The following is a 16995-nucleotide window of genomic DNA, read 5'->3' on the forward strand; positions in this document are numbered from 1 at the left end:
AAGTGGCCAATTGTTTTCCAAACTGAAGGCTATTCCGAAATGCCTCAATTTATGCTTACGTCGAAATTATAGGCATTCAAATATTTGCATAATGCCTGATTTTTTTTTGTTGGGGCGAAGAACCACTGCGTCCATTGAGTCGAACTTTTGTGGTATATCCCTGATTACTATTAACTATGTATTCGCATCTTGTAGGTTGATCACCATTTGTCAAGTAAACAACCTAAGACGCGTTTTATCCCAGTCCGGTATAATTGAGTTAACAAAACCCACTACCATTCCAGGATTTGCAGTCCAAATATCTCCTGGTTGCATAAAGCCACTATTTAGAACTTTAAATCTACCCTTGCATTAATGCATCACAACTGCAAAGCAGATGTTCTGAGGTTTCACGTTCCATGTTACAGAAACGACAGATATCATTCTGAATCTGGCCACTATTCGGAGGAGTGAGTGATATCTGCTCGGCCAATGTCCGGTAATTAGGCTAGTAAATGTGCAAAGAGCCCTCTTGCTGAGCTTCAAGAGCTTTTCGGTTACTTCAATATTGGGAATTATAAATCTCTTTGATTGAGCACACTTTTCGGCAACCAACCAGTTGGTCACCAACCTTTGTGCTTCCCAGGATTTCAATTCCATTTTTATGGTACAGTATGATATACCGCAGAAAGGTTCTGGGCCAATAAACTGTGTGTTTGAACCTCGTTTTGCAAGCTTGTCTGCCTTTTTATTACCTTCAACGCCACAGTGTCCTGGAACCCAGTACAGATTTACGGAGTTCTCTTGGCACACTTTTCGCAATGAAAGAATGCAGTCCCAGACAAGTTTTGATGTACATTCAAAGCTACTCAATGCTTTGAATGCCGCTTGACTATCTGTGAAGATACAAATATGTGCATATCTATATTTCCTCTCTACACAGATATTAGCACATTTCATTATAGCAAAAATCTCCGCTTGGAACACTGTTGGATAGTTTTCCATTGCCACTGAGATCGATATCGTGTTGATAATGTCTGATAGTCAAGCAGCATTGAACGCCTTGAAAACAGCAACATGCACGTCTAAACTTGTTTGGGAATGTGTTCAATCACTCCAAACCTTGGCCTGGAAAAGTAAACCTGTATTGGGTTCCCGGTCATTGTGGCATTGAAGGCAACGAACAAGCTGATATGCTGGCAAGACTAGGAACATTAAAAAATAGAGGACATTTGGAAAAACGCCTTAAGTGCGAGGCAGTTAAGACGTTTTATTAAACCCAACGTATTTAGTACTCCCGCAACATTGTAGATTTCAAAAAAAAAGATCTAAGTACTTGCGCCATTAGTATTCTAGTTCATCAACTTATAAAAAACTGACTTTCGAGAATGATGATTTACTCAATACCAAATGGTCAAGGCGACTCAGTTTTTGTTGGCGGGGATGCAAACGTCGATTTGATGAGTCTGATGGCACGACGTTTGAATTTTTGCCTGCAGAAGCGGACGACCCATTAAAATTGGTATTGACCTAATACAATTTTAAAACGATCTTTCTGAGCTTCTTTTGTATAAATATGATTCAAACGCTATTAATGGGAAACTGCAAATTTAAAAAACTACTCCGGCACAAGATCTAACTACTATCTAACTGTCTATAAAGTCCGATGTCTGTCCGAATCGTTCTGTAACTACTCTCAACTAGACGAAGACTTGTAGTGTATGACATCATCAAGAGTAACATGGACTGTCCGGACTTGCTCGTGGATGTTCAGTTGAGCATACCTAGCCATAGTCTGAGTCACGCTCAGATTTACTCGCTGTCTTAACCCACCGAACAACGTACGGATACAATAATCTCTTTAGGTTTTTAATAATGTTTGTAATTTGTTTTAAACTATGAGTGTTTACCCGGTGAAGTTATTAGACTTTCACTAAAATGTGGTTTGAGCAAATTTCGTTTCTTTCACCCTAAAAAAGGAATAAATTCACCCATAGCACTAATTCACTAATATATCACGTGAAAGAGTAGGATGTAATCTATAAGAGGAATCGACATTTCCATGAAATATCAAGCACCATTCCAATTGCCGACTATTTCTTAGTGTATTTATAATTATCAAAACGGTCTACAATAACTTTGCCTAATAAACTCTAACTTTCTAGCTGTTTTCGGCATAACATTCTGTTTTTATTTCTACAAGAACTGAATGGGTATCATAGTTCTTCATCGTAAATTGTGCCATCTAACTGCAAATCACTGTATACATTTTTCCATATAAACTTTCAACGAGTTTAACCCCGCCCAAACGTTGATCGATTTGATTAAAATTTTGTCCAGAGCATCAGGGAATCAAATAGAACAGAATAAGAATGCGGCTCATTAAACAAAATGAGAAAAGTTTTTTTTATACCAATTTGATCCACCCTAATATGAAATTAAATGCAACTCTATTATTATTGACGACGTTCTTTAGCTATTGATCCGTTTTAAAATGTGAACCAAAGGCAATGCCAAATAATTCGTGATTCTGGTTTGCAAGTTGTACAGCGAGATTTGCAAAATGAAAATAAAAAACCCAGATTAGTTCACCTAGCTGTGCTGATGCCTTTCTCGTGCATCGTAAAATGTAATAAAAAACCCAACTTAATTCACCGAGTGGTGATACAGCCTTTCTCGCATTTAGCCAAGACACCAACCTTATACGGCGCTTATATAGTTCGATTCCATTTTCTCAATAACCTTTAAACGCAATGGTCGATCGTTATCAAATTCAATAGTGATCAACAAGGCTTTGTCCCCTGTCGAATGCAACTTGTTGCGAGAAAATCGGTTAAGAATTACTATATGAAAAAGTGGCTAATGTTTTTCGGTTTTCGTTTGCACACACACACACATACACACGGACAGACAGACATTTGTTCAGTTCGACAAGCTGAGTCGATTGGTATATAACATCATGGGTCTCCGAGACTTCTATAAAAAGTTGGATTTTGGAGTGAAATGATAGCCTTTCGGTACAACTTTGTTGTACGAGAAAGGCAAAAATCACATAAGAAAGGTAAAAAAAAAACACTTGAGGAGAATAGATAGCATTTTTTCAATTCATTTTTGGAGTAATCCTATAGCTTTTCGATACAACTTTGTTGTACGAGAAAGGAAAAACCGTGGAATAATGAAAGTGACAGCTGTACGTGGCTTCCGTTTCGAATGGGGTGCCCTTGATAACGCGAGTACTTTTAAATTCGGATTCAGTGAGGAATGCCCTTAACCTTCAGGGACTCATACCGTTGTAAAAAGTACAACACTTTCGAAAAAAGCACGCTTGTCGCTCTCAACAGCGGCGGGACTGCGTGAGTGATCCAGGACCATGCGAATCCCGGAAGGTTAATTCACCTAGTAGTAGTCACCAAGATACTAACCTTTTTTAGTTCGGTGCACCATTTTCTTCATAACTTCAATATGCAATGGCCGATTATTATCAAAATTTAATAGCGGCTTCACCACCTTTCGGATCCAACTTGTTGCAAGAAAATGGATGAGAGATTACTATATGTAAAACTGGTTACTTTTTGTTTTGTGCACACACGCACACACATACACACGGACGGACAGACATTTGCTCAGCTCTACGAGCTGAGTCGATCGATATATAACATTATGAGTCTACGATCCTTCTATAAAAAGTTCGTCTTTGGAGTGAAATGATAGCCTTTCGGTGCAACTTTGTTGTACGAAAAAGCAAAACATTTCGCTATTCTGCGAAATACCAACTTTGAGAATATTGTTTCAAAGTTGGATCTCAGTTCGAAACCCTTCTAGGAATTAACAGTAATTCTTAAAAAAAAACTCAAAAGCCAAATCCAGCGCTTGAAGAGGGAAATCTTCTTTTTCTTCTTCTTATATGGCTCTACATTCCAACTGTAACCTGCTTTTCAATCTTTTTAGTTATTTTTTAACAAATGTTTCCAATCGCCATTATTATTATTTATTCAGACTACGGCCGAAGTGGCCTGTGCGGTATTCTAGAGTTTTCGCCATTCGGCTCGGTCCATAGCTACACGTCGTCAACCACGCAGTCTACGGAGGGTCCGCCAGGCATCTTCTACCTGATCGACCCACCTTGCCCGCTGCGCACCTCACCTTCTTGTGCCCGTCGGATCGTTGTCGAGAACCATTTTCTCCGGGTTACTGTCCGACATTCTGGCTACGTGCCCGGCCCACCGCAGTCGTCAGATTTTCGTTGTGTGAAAGATGGATGGTTCTCCCAGCAGATCATGCAACTCGTGGTTCATTCGCCTCCTCCACGTACCGTCCGCCATCTGCACCCCACCATAGATGGTACGCAGCACTTTCCTTTCAAAAACTCCAAGTGCGCGTTGGTCCTCCATGAGCATCGTCCAGGTCTCGTGTCTGTAGAGGACTACCGGTCTAATGAGCGTTTTGTAGATTGTCAGTTTGGTACGGCGGCGAACTCTATTCGATCGGAGCGTCTTGCGGAGTCCAAAGTACGTACGATTTCCAGCCACTATGCGTCTCCGAATTTCTCTGCTGGTATCATTTTCGGCAGTCACCAGTGAACCCATGTACACAGATTCTTCTACCACCTCGATTTCGTCACCACCGATGCAAACTCGAGGTGGGTGGCTCACATTGTCTTCTCTTGAACCTCTTCCTATCATGTACTTCGTCTTCGACGTGTTGAAGACTAGTCCCATTCGCTTAGCTTCCCTCTTCAGTCTGATGTAGGCTTCCTCCATCTTCTCAAAGTTACGTATTTACCATAATATCTATGTCGTTGGCGAATCCAAATAGATGGACGGACTTATTGAAAATTGTACCACTCGTGTTAATCCCTGCTCTTCGTATTATCCCTTCCAACGCGATGTTGAATAGCAGACACGAAAGACCATAACTTTGCCATAACCAGAGTGTAAAATAATCGAACATTTTTGATGAGGTCAACCTTTCTTCACTTGTCAGCTCACTTCTAGACACATTCGTAGTCTAGAAACTGGCCTGTCAATATTCGGTTGAATATTTTTCATTGAATATTTATGCACATTCTACAAATTGATAAATTATCTGAATTCTGAACATGTTTTGAATGAGTAAAGTAATTTATCAAATAGAACTGAATCCGAATTTCATCCGCGAGGTACTTTCAACGGTAAACATCAATATAAACAATGTTAATTATGTTTTTGCCTTTCTCGTACAACAAAGTTGTACCGAAAGGCTATCATTTCACTCCAAAATCGAACTTTTTATAGAAGTCTCGGAGCCCCATGATGTTATATACCAATCGACTCAGCTCGTCGAACTGAACAAATGTCTGTCTGTCCGTGTGTATGTGTGTGTGTGTGTGTGTGCACACGAAAACCGAAAAACATTAGCCACATTTTCATATAGTAATTCTTAACCGATTTTCTCGCAACAAATTGCATTCGACAGGGGACAAAGCCTTGTTGATCACTATTGAATTTGATAACGATCGAACATTGCGTTTAAAAGTTATTAAGAAAATGAAATCGAACTATATAAGCGCCATATAAGGTTGGTGTCTTGGCTAAATGCGAGAAAGGCAGTATCACTACTCGGTGAATTAAGATGGGGTTTTTTTTCTGCACATAGAAACACAATCAGTGATAGTCGAATGAATGAGTTGGTGGAGTAGTCGTCTGACTATGTCATTCTATGTTTCGAATAATCATGCGATGTTTGTCAAAATTCGGACCGAAGATACTTCATGAAAATGAATAATTTACGCACTGGCCGTAACCCTCTGCGCGTTTCGAAGGGACTCGAGAATGCCCCTGAAACTCTAACTACGCACATCACCCGAACCATCGTCGCTTTGATCAACCGTATCAGTTTTTCCGGAAATTCGTGTTCGTGCATTAGCTGCCATAGCTGGTCCCGATCGATTGTATCATATGCGGCTTTGAAGTCGATGAATAGATGATGTTTGGGCACGTTATATTTGCGGCATTTCTGCAGTACTTGGCGAATGGCAAACACCTGGTCCGTGGTGGAGCGTTCGTTCATAAAACCCGCCTGGTACTGCCCCAGAAACTCCCTTGCAATTGGTGCTAGTCGACGGCATAAAATTTGGGAGAGTACCTTGTAGGCGGCGTTCAGCAATGTGATTGCGCAGTAGTTGCTACAATCGAGCTTATCGCCCTTTTTGTAGATGGGAGATTCGACACCTTCCATCCACTCCTGCGGCAAAACTTCCTCCTCCCAAATCTTGGTAATGACCCAGTGCAGCGCTCTAAGCAGTGCCTCACCACCGTGTTTAAATAGCTCTCCTAGTAGTTGGTCAACCCCAGGGGCTTTGTTTTTCTTTCGGCCAATCTCCTCCTGGATTTCCTGGAGATTCGGAACCAATAAAATTATGTCCTGCGCGCGTTCTCCCAGGTCCATCACCATACCGCCATCTTTATCTGCCACATCGTCATTCAGGTGTTCAGGTGCTGCCATCACCTTTGGATCACCTCTCGCTCGTTCGTAAGAAGGTTCCCGTTTATGTCCTTACACATATCAGGCTGTGGCACGTGGCCCTTAAGCGAACGGTTCAACTTCTCATAGAACTCGCGCATGCTGCATTCTTCTCTTCCACTAACTGCTCACATTCGTCGTCATACCAGTCGTTTCTCTGATCCGGGGGCACCGTGCCAAGTGCAGCAGTTGCGGTGCTACCAATGGCGGATCGAATATCTCTCCAGCCATCTTCAAGAGACGCTGCGCCTAGCTGCTCTTCCGTTGGGAGTGCCACTTCCAGCTGCTGCGCGTATCCTTGGGCTAGTCTACCGTCTTGTAGCCACCCAATCCAACCGCCATACTTTCCTGGTAAATTGAAAAGCTCCAAAGTTGTTACAATCTTGAAGCCGGAAAAAAATCCAGCTGAGGCTCCTAGTTATTGAAATAGGATTTCGGATTGGTACGGAAAAACGGAAATAAAAGAATACTGTTTGAAGAGACAAGATTAAACACGTTTATATTGTTCGGTATGATTTTACATTATACTGAAAACGAGGGAAAGGTTGACAGCTATCACAGTGACGCCTATCCGGTAGGGGCACACCACAGTAGCGGCGATTGCATAAGATACAACCGGGTTGCCAGATGTTGTTCTTTAACAGTTATCGCCCAACCAGTTTGCTTTCTTTAATAAGCAAACTGTTTGAAAAGCTTATTTCATATTATAGAATGATGTTTCATATTAATGACAATTCTATTTTTGCTGATGAGCAATTTGGTTTTCTTCAAGCGCAAAAATTTTCACGGAGTTTATTCAAAAGCTCTTCAACGAGTTCCTCAGAAAGCTCGGCCACAAGTTCGTTAGGAAGTTCATTTAGCAATTCCTCTGGACATTCCTCCGAAAGTACTTCTGGGAAGTTCCTTTAGGATTCCGCCGGAAGTTCCTCCAGAAATTCTTCTAGACATTCTTTCAGGATTCCTTCAGATAGCTTCTCTAGGAATTCCTCGGAAAGTTTCTCCAAGAGTTTTTCCCGAAATTCGTAAAAAAAATCCATTTTAATTTATTCAGCAACTAGCGAAAGAAACCCAGCTTTGCCCGGGTGTTGAAAATGTCACAATGAACTATTTGCAGCACCGCACTCTAGATCAATTTCCGTGCGTTTGTTTTGTTTTCCTCAACAGCTGACCCAAAATAGTATTCTAATGTATTTTTTACATTTCCCCGTTAAATTCACCAACTTTTTGTATATATAAACTTTGCGGTTCCCAAAACGAATCGATTAGGGAAAAAATCTTGCAAATCGGTCAACCCGTTTAATCTTCAGGAATGAAATCTCAACTCATTTTTATTGTATAAGATTTCTCAGGAAGTTTTTTCAAGAAATTCTTCTAATGTTCCTCCAGTAACTCCTCTGGTAATTCCTCCAAAAAATAATTTGAAAGCTTCTTCAAGAAGCTAAGATTTTTTTTCCGGAAGTTTCTTCAGGAGTTCCTCCAGGAAATCCTCCTGATGTTCCTCCATGATTTTCTTCAGAAGTTCCATTAAAACTCCTGGTTTAATAATCCTTCAATAGTCATCGGCGCGATGAAAAATATTCGACGGCGTGAGAAATTTCTCTGCGGCGGCTTATTTTTGACGTCGGCGTGGCGCAGTGGCGCATAGGTCAATTAAAAATATGTTTAATGAAAATCGTACCACTCGTGACAATCCCTGCCCGTTGTGTTACTCCCTCCAAATCGATGTTGAATAGCACGAAAGTCCATCACCTTGCCGTAACCCTCTGAGCGTTTCAAAGGGACTCGAGAATGCCCCTGAAACTCGAACTACGCACATCACCTGATCCATCGTTACCTTGACCAACCGTATCAGTTCATCCGGAGATCCGTGTTCGTGCATTATCTGGCATGGCTGGTCTAGAATATCGATCGATTGTATCATATGGGGCTTTGAAATCGATGAATAGATGATGTGTGGTCAGTCACGTTGTATTCGCGGTATGTCTGCAATACTAATCCGTGGTAGAGCGTTTGCTCATAAATCCTGCCTCGCGAACTTTCTGGCAGTTGGTACTAGCCGATGACATAACATTTGAGAGAGCACATTGTAGGCGGCGTTTAGCAATGGGATTGCGCAGTAGTTGTTACAATCCAGCTTATCGCCCTTTCTATAGCTGGACACTCGACACCTTCCATCCACTCCTGTGGCAGAAACACCTATTCTCAATTTTTGGGAAATACCCAGTGCCAGGATCGTTCAAGTGAATATACTCTATTACTATATTTGATTCGGTGTTCTTCATAGTGCTGCCACCTTCTCTGGATCACCATCACGATTGTTAATAGAACCACGGTTGTATCGAAACATTTAGTAAATGTGTACGGTAATTGGGTCGATTTTTAGCAAACACAATCGTAGCCATCATCGAACATAGCAAGGAGATAATATCTATTTAATAATAATATTATTTAAAGATAATATTATTTTACCACATTATCCGATTCGATTCGGGATCAATTAAATTCGTCATCGCGATACAGGTTAGAAATCATGATCGGAGCCGAAGCCAAAAAACATCCGTCCCAACCCAATGCAATTAATTTTAAGGAGATTGTTGCATCCATAATTTGTGTCTATATTCAAAAGTTATACACGTTCCACAACACGATTCGACTTCTTCGATTATTTTTAGTACAGCAAAGCAAACATCATATTTATAACTGGGCATAATCGACATTTGTTTCATTGTATCAGGATTATTAAGTGAATCAACCGCGGACGTACATTCCGACACATTTTGTGTAAACCCCGGATTCAGTACCACATTGGCTGACAACTTGGTCGATCGGAGACCGGGAAGTCCCAAGGCTAAATAACCGCTCCCGAACATGGATGACGATGGTGAATACAACGACGGTGACATAGTCTGGGTGAAGCTCAGCTATTGTTGGTGGCCGGGTGAGGTGTTGGGTGGTGATCGTTTGACCGAGGATTTCATTTCCACGTTGAAACGCCGCCCCTTGGCCGTTGTTAAGTTCTTCGAGGAAGATTCATAGTAAGTGTGAAAACTTTGAGATGGTCCTGCAAGATAAATTAAAACATTGTACTCTCTTACGTTCCAGTGAATATGTCAGAAATACTAATTTTATCTATAAATATAACTGCGGTAGGAAACACGAATTTCTTAGAAAGGGCTTGGGTAAGTACCTGAGATGAAACGATGATCAACAGGAAAATCAAATGGATTTTTTTGCAGAACAATACCGCGCCAAAAATAAGCACATGGAGAAATTTCCCTCTGACGTTATGCATGCCGAACGCGCAACAGGAGGCGACCCAAACATTGTCAACTCAACCGACTTTTTGCCTCAAAAGCGCGAAAGCTATGCGGACATCTTTGGCGATAGAAACAAAGGCAAAGGTAAGGTAGTTCTATCATGTAATATTTAGTGTTCTGACATTTTTGATATCCGCAGGTAAGAACACTAGCAAGAAGGTCGCCTCTCCTAGTAAAGTAGTACCAGTGATTCCTGTGAAGAAGCACGAGGTCAGGATACTGGGACAAGCGACAACATCGACGGGACTGGGCGTCGGAAGCCGAAGTCTATCATCGTCTCTAGCTTCGGCTTCATCGCTGTCATCGACTCCGAGATCCGCATTCAATGCGTCTTCGCTGAACTCATCGGTAGATGTCACCAACAACAGCACGATTGGCTCGCCGATACAGAACTATCGTTGCCACAAATGTGGCTTCGAAAGTGGGCGACAAAATGTGATTGTTCTCCATACCAAGTATTGCCGCGCTATACCGCTGAACTTACCTTCGGTGAAAGGTAAGTGGGTTGTTAACAAGTTTATGGAAACGGTTGTATGAAAATTTATAGTATACTGATAGTATTGGAAAGTTTTGAAATTTAAACATAATCAGCGAAACGGTATCAATCATAATGTTTCATACAATCTTCAGACACATGACTGTATTTAAAATATTATTCTTTTTTAGTAACCAAACCAGTTCCAATAACACCGGAGAAACCCGAGCCAGACACGACCCAAACAGTTGTAGAGTCCCAAGGCAAATTGGTTGCTTCCACTCCAAAAACGGACGTACAGGAAAAGATCGATAAGATTGCCGATGGTGATGAGTTAGTAGAAGTGATCCAGGTTATTGAGCCGGTAAAACCTACGCGTGGGGGACGCACTCCGAGAGCGGCTGCCCCAGTTGCCAAATCTACACCGAAAAGTACCGATCGCCGACGAAACCGAACAAGAGGTCGGGCAGCGGTGACTACAGCGGATGCCGCGGATGATGAAAAAGTGGAAGTCTTCATGGAAGTAACCGAGGAAAAGGAAGAGATAGTCAAAGAAGAAGATAAGCTTCCGGAAAAAGATGTTGAAGTAGTGAAAGAGGATGAATCAGTCGACAAAGATGATTCGAAGGGTTCCAAGGGAAAGATAGAATTGAAGAATGAACTTTTAGCTGATTGGAGTGAAGACGAACAGGATGATCAGAACGACTCTGCGAAAGAAGAGGTGACTGTTAAAGACGAAGAGCCAGTTGAGAAGCTCAAATCTGTGAATACTGCAACGAACTCGCATGATACGAGTTTGGAGAAGTCAGTTGATTGTTCACCCCAGTTAGCGTCACCAGTGTCGTCAGGAACGACAATCAAGTATCGAAATATTCCGAAGAAGCAAAAGCGGGAGTTTATCGAGGTGACAAACGATCAACCAACTGCGCCAGTGGCAACTACAGTGGAAAAATCTTCTAATGAAAGCTGTATCAGTACGACAGCAGCGATATGTGTTGGAGATACTTCATTAAATTCATCGGACAAAACCCTAGCATCGACCGAGAATTTCCCCGATCGACCAATAAGTGCAAAGCAACGCATCCTGGATAGGGCAACACGTGGATCCAGCAAATCGATCAGCAGTGATGAAACAAAGCGTGAATCGCCGGTTAAAGCAATAGCGCAAGAATCTCAGTCGCCCAAGGACGATGACTCGAAGAAGGAAACGTCCTGTTTCGATTTTAAGGAAGACGAAGAAGAGGAAGTAGTACTAAATAAGTCACCCCGGAGATCACTTTCCAATAAACGTGACCCTTCGCTGGAATTGAGCACCAACATTGTTGATCCCATCCAGGAGCAAGAGGAACTGGAGCGTGCTAAGAAGGATGCGGAACTTACGAACAAAATAGAATCGCTGCTTTGTGAAACTAGCCTACCGAGCTTGCCGGAACTTCCTAAGATCTCAAATACCCCATCCCCGGGACCATCATCGTCTACGGAGACAACACCCCAACTCAAAGAAGAGATTGAAAGGAACCGTACTTTACCGCCGAAGGAACGTGGTAAGCGTATCTTCAAGACGCGCAACAAAATAATCGAAAACGAAGCGATTGCGCTTGAACAGTCAAAAGCGATTGTAATGGATTTTGTTAAAAAGTCCCACGAAGAAGAGCTTGCAGAGCTGCTGGAACAGCAAAGGGTCGAGACGAAGCTGAGTTCGGAATCACCAACGACTACTAACGATGACTCACAGGAATCAGTTGTGTCAAACGAGCCAACTCGTTTCGAAAATTCAGAATTCGCAGCGATCAAATCCAAGCGTACGAAAATTTCACAAGCAGAAAATATTCTGGCCCTGAGTGCTCAAGCAAACATTACACAGGAGTCATCGGTTAGTTCTTCCAACGAGATGCCGAAGCCTACGGAAGCGGACTCTCTACCGGTGTCCATAAGTAAGGAACAGTTGGAGCTAAATTCGCTAAGTACTGTTGATGATACACCCAGAGGTGGTCGGAAGAGCAAACAGAGGAAATCCGGTACACCAGTAATTGAAAAAACGATTGAAGAAAAGGCAAAGCCGGAATCACAATCACCCGTTCCAGACGGTGCTACCAGGAGTCGTAAAAAGAAAAGCCTCGAGCTTCAGGTTTCAGTTGAAACGCCGAGCTCGGAAGGAATCGTAGAGTCGGAACCACAATTACACCTTGAAGATGTAATTCGCAAAGGACGAAAGAAGCGAGGCGTTGAACTTCCGCATTCAGTTATTGAAAAACCCAGTACAACCATGGTCAATGTTGAGAAAATGGCCGTGGAAGCACCAGAACCAGTCGAAGAAACTGTTAAGCCGGAACCACAATCCACCCATCGCAGTTTGACTCCCAAAGGGCGGAGGAAGAGAGGTATGGAGCTTCAGAGCTCAGGTATGGTTGTGATTGAAGCACTTAGCTCGGCCATAGTTGCTGAGTCAGAAACACACACGTGCTTTGAAGATGTGACTACTAAAGGACGAAAGAAGAAGGGTGTAGAGCTTCAAAACTCTGATAAAGCAGAAATGTCTATTTCAGTAGAAATGGATATAACTCCAAAAAATCAAATAAAGGAATCCGACTTGGTAGCGATTGGAGCCCATAGCTCTAAGGAAGCAGTAGTGTCGGAAGCAAATACACTCATAGAAGATGCGCCTGTCAAAGGAAGAAAGAAACGGGGCATAACGCATAGCAGTTCAGCAGTTGAAAAGCCTAGTTCAGCTTCTTCTGAAGTTGATAAAAAAATCAATGAAACTTCAAAGCAGAACGAAGAGCCAGAAGCAGCCTTAGCAGTGAATGCTCTGAAGGACCGAAAGAGAAGAGGCGTTCATCAGAGATCAAACGTGGATGAGGATAAGGAGCTCAACTCGGAACAAGTTGTAGAATCAGGAATAGATTCACGCGTCGAAGATGTGGTTCCAAAAGGACGGAAAACACGAAGTGTGGAACCTATTAGCCCAGATATAGGGGAGGTTACACAGGTGATTGAAATCACAGAGCCGGAGGCTCCTAAGACTCGAAGAAAGAGGGGGGTGGGGCTTCCAAGCCCAGTAGTTGAAACCCCAAGCTCTGCTACTGCCGAATTTGAAAAAACGGTTGAGAAGATTTCTGAACCAGTCAGAGATTCAACACCCAAGGGTAGAAGGAAGCGATTTAGTGAGCTTCAAAGCCCAGATCAGAAGATTGATGACCAACCTTGTACCGGTGCTTCTCATACTGAAGAATCAGTCGACAAGGAAACGACTTCGGAGCCACATGCTGAAGCTGCCGTATCTAAGAGTAGAAAGAAGCGAAGTGGCGAATTGCACAACTTGGAGCTCCCAGCGTCGCAACGTTTTGCAACTGTGGTTTTAGAAAAATTAACCGAAGCAACCTTAGAAGCGGAGCTCCAATCAGAGGTCCCCGACATCACACCAAAAATCCGCAGGAAGAGAGTTTCAGAAGTGGTTGCAGCCGTTGATAGTATCGAAAGCCCGCTCGAGGAAGCACCTAAACTAAAAGAAATATGCCTGGAAGTTAGTGCACCCAAGGGTAGAAAGAAGAGAAGTGATGAGTTTCAATATTCAGAGCAGTTGGGTCATGATACACTTCGGGTAGAGATTGAAAAACTAGTACAAGAGATTCCGAAACAAAAACCACAGCCAGTTGTTGCAGATGTCACACCCAAGAATCGTAAGAAGCGAGGTATGATAGATCAATCAATTGACCTTGATACGTCTAATACAGTAACATCCGAGGCTGATGTGGCTCCTGATTCGGAATTAGTATCAGCCGTTGGAGCCAAGGGCAGAAAGAAGAAAAATAGTGAATTGCGAAATGTCGATCTAGCGACGACCGATTCGATTCGCACAGCTATTGAGAAACCAGATGAAATTCCGGAATTAGAAGCACCCCAACCCGTCGCTGATACTGGTTCCAAAGGTAGAAAGAATAAGGGAAGAGAGCTCCAAAAGTTAGAAGTGCCTGTTGCAGGTCCTGTTACTAAAGTGTCTGAAAAATCAGAAGAAACAATCGAAATTCCGAAGTTTGAAACAGAATCAAACCTTGCAGAAGCTACTCCTAAGGGTAGAAAGAAAAGAAGCAGTGTCCTTCAAAGCTCAGATCTTACCATCCTCGATACGCCTGTTTCTACTGAACGATTGGTTGAAGAACCAGTTGAAGAAATTCCAGAGCCAGATCAAAACACCAGGCTTCCCAAAACAATCGAGGATATACCCCAAAAAGGTCGAAAGAAGAGAGGAAATGAAATGAAAAGCCCTGAAGCGGTGGCTTTGGATAATGCAACTTCTGAAGCAAAGAAACTACTCGAGGAAAGCCCAAAATCGGAACTCGCATGTATCGACATTGCTATTAATGAGGAATCGGAGAAGAAGAGCGATAGGCTTCCATCTGAACAGTTGACAGATGCTGAAGTGGTCGAAAAACCGATGGAAGATATTAAAAAAACAGCAACTGAGCCACGTGCTAATGATGTATCTCCCAAGGTGCGAAGAAAGAGAGGTGGTGAGCTCGATAAACTCGATCTGACTGCTTTAGATATTCCTCGCTCGCGTCGAGGTAAAAATATCAAAGTTGATGAACCAGTTGTAGCGTCTCAAGAAGTCGAAACCTCGAAAGAAGAGCCGATTGTGGTGCCAACTTCGTTTGAAAAACATCGTAAATCTAAGCGGCCGAAGAAGGACGAAGAAGTAGTAGAGGAGCATCTTTCAAAAACCGAACAAGTCGTATCCTCAAAATCAGAAATAGTGTCGTCTGTTGTAGAGGAATCTAAGGAAGATACAAAAGTGGTCATATCTAAACGCTCAAAGCAGCCTAAGCAATCGTCGGCAGATTCAACCGCTGAAGATATTCCAATGGTTACTGAACCAACTGTTTGTAATAGTTGAGAAAGTGGAACCCATTGCTCCTGAGCAACCCGATTCCACGCCTTTCCATAAGCTGCAGCCCATCAAAATGATTATAAAATCCCGGGGCAGAAAGTCAAATTCAGAATTGCTTTACGAGTCCACTGAGGTATCCTCGGAAACAAAAGAGGATGAGGTTAAAGAGAAACTTCCCAAATCTCCTAAAAGCTCCAAGAGGAAAGACACTGACTGAACCAGTGCCAGTTGAGGACTTACCAATACCAACGGAGATATCACCGACTGAGAATGTGGAAGAGCCCACCAAATCTCCCAAATACAAACTGCCGAAATTCATTCATGATCAGTCGAAGCCTACGAAAGATGATAAGGTTTCGGAAGAAGCATTACAAATTTGTACTCCGACAGATCCTACTGACACTGTTTTACAAATTGCGGAAGCTTTGATACATTTACCAGACGCAACTCCATTAAAGCCTGCCGTTGTTGACTCAGACAAGGTAGATCTTAAACCAAACAGTAGTTCGCCCGCACCCAGCGCAAAGACGATTAATCCTAGGAAGCGGCACCTTCAGACATTGATGAGTAGCCCTGAATTAGTGGAACAACCTAAACAATCGGAACCGGTTGAATCTGTTATCATTCCAGAGAAAAAGAAACGTGAAATTGATGAGGTTGCTAGCGAAGTGGCGCCTGTAAGCACTGCCGCAAACGAACCAGTCGTATCGGAAAAGAACCATACTCAGCGATTAGAGGAAGATAAATTCGACATCAACAACATCCCGATTGTTATGGATGATAGTGAACTTCTGGACGAATCAAATATTTCAACAACCACAAATACCCAACAGCCAATTGAAGAGACTCTTCAAATTCCTACGACGAAACATATGACTAAGAAAATGGTCGTCGCAAAAAGCAGTAACGGATCGGAATCCGTTCCGAAAACTACCCCTCAACAGGATTCCCACGAGACACCGTCTTCTATACCGGATTTGTCAGTCGAATCTACTAATCTTTCCGTTAAACCTACAGTAAACGAACAGTCATCTGCGAAATCGGTTCAATCACGAACACATTCACCCACAAATCGTGGAGCAACACAGCTGGTACAGGCTAGCAGCGTAGGACAGATTGTGATAACTAGCAAGGGCACTGTCTTCACAACACAATCGCCCACTACTTCCACCGCAAAATCTAGTCGAAGCGGATCACCCAAAACCCACGTAACTCCGGCCAAGGTTAGTAGAAGCATAGTTTCGTCCGTGAGTAGCGTGGGTACCATCAGCAGTTCCACTTCAAAACCATCTCCACCTTCTTCTTCACCCACCAGTCATAGTAGTGCAGACGAATCGACTACTAAACCTCCTGTGAAGATATGCGTACAATCGCAGGAAATCCTGTACTCTCCAACAAAGTCGCGATCATCAACGTCGAAGTCAACTGACACGCCTATCAGTCACAAGAAGACATTCTCTAGTAGTTCGTCGCCAAAGAAACTTCTCGCGAAAAAGCACGCCGATATCAATTCACCTACCACTAGCGGTAAACCTCTATTCTCTACGTCCAAGGGAGCTCCGATTACACCGCAACCCGCCACATCATCGGCAGTAGGCTCAGGAAAAAGCACACAAAGTCATCAAGATCTCGCCACAAAAGCTCAAAGAGTTCACACGATTAGGAATGGTAGAAGACAAAGGGCAGGGAAAGTACTCACAGCCAGTGGCATGAAGAAGTTCCGTCAGGAGCAGTACCAGTTGCAGAAACAGCAAAGATCACGGTCGGATGAACCTAAGAAACCATTAAGGGCAGACTCGGTTGATGAAGAACCATCCACATCTACTCCAACCCCG

At 42.8% G+C, this 16995-nt stretch overlaps 1 protein-coding gene across 1 annotated transcript in view; it reads left to right on the top strand.

The window, feature by feature from the left end:
- The window catches only part of LOC134203729 (titin-like), a gene marked incomplete at its 3' end in the record, with an annotated part of 29381 nt that extends 12389 nt beyond the window's left edge, over window positions 1-16992 (top strand). The window contains 9 exon segments of the mRNA XM_062678587.1: window positions 9215-9515; window positions 9583-9659; window positions 9717-9881; window positions 9937-10293; window positions 10464-15163; window positions 15165-15364; window positions 15366-16763; window positions 16765-16850; window positions 16853-16992. Coding sequence (XP_062534571.1) covers window positions 9349-9515; window positions 9583-9659; window positions 9717-9881; window positions 9937-10293; window positions 10464-15163; window positions 15165-15364; window positions 15366-16763; window positions 16765-16850; window positions 16853-16992 — 7290 coding nt within the window.
- Between the last annotated feature and the right edge of the window lie 3 nt (window positions 16993-16995).

This window comes from Armigeres subalbatus, unplaced genomic scaffold (assembly GCF_024139115.2).
Source record: "Armigeres subalbatus isolate Guangzhou_Male unplaced genomic scaffold, GZ_Asu_2 Contig2073, whole genome shotgun sequence".
NCBI classification, from domain to species: Eukaryota; Metazoa; Arthropoda; class Insecta; order Diptera; family Culicidae; genus Armigeres; species Armigeres subalbatus.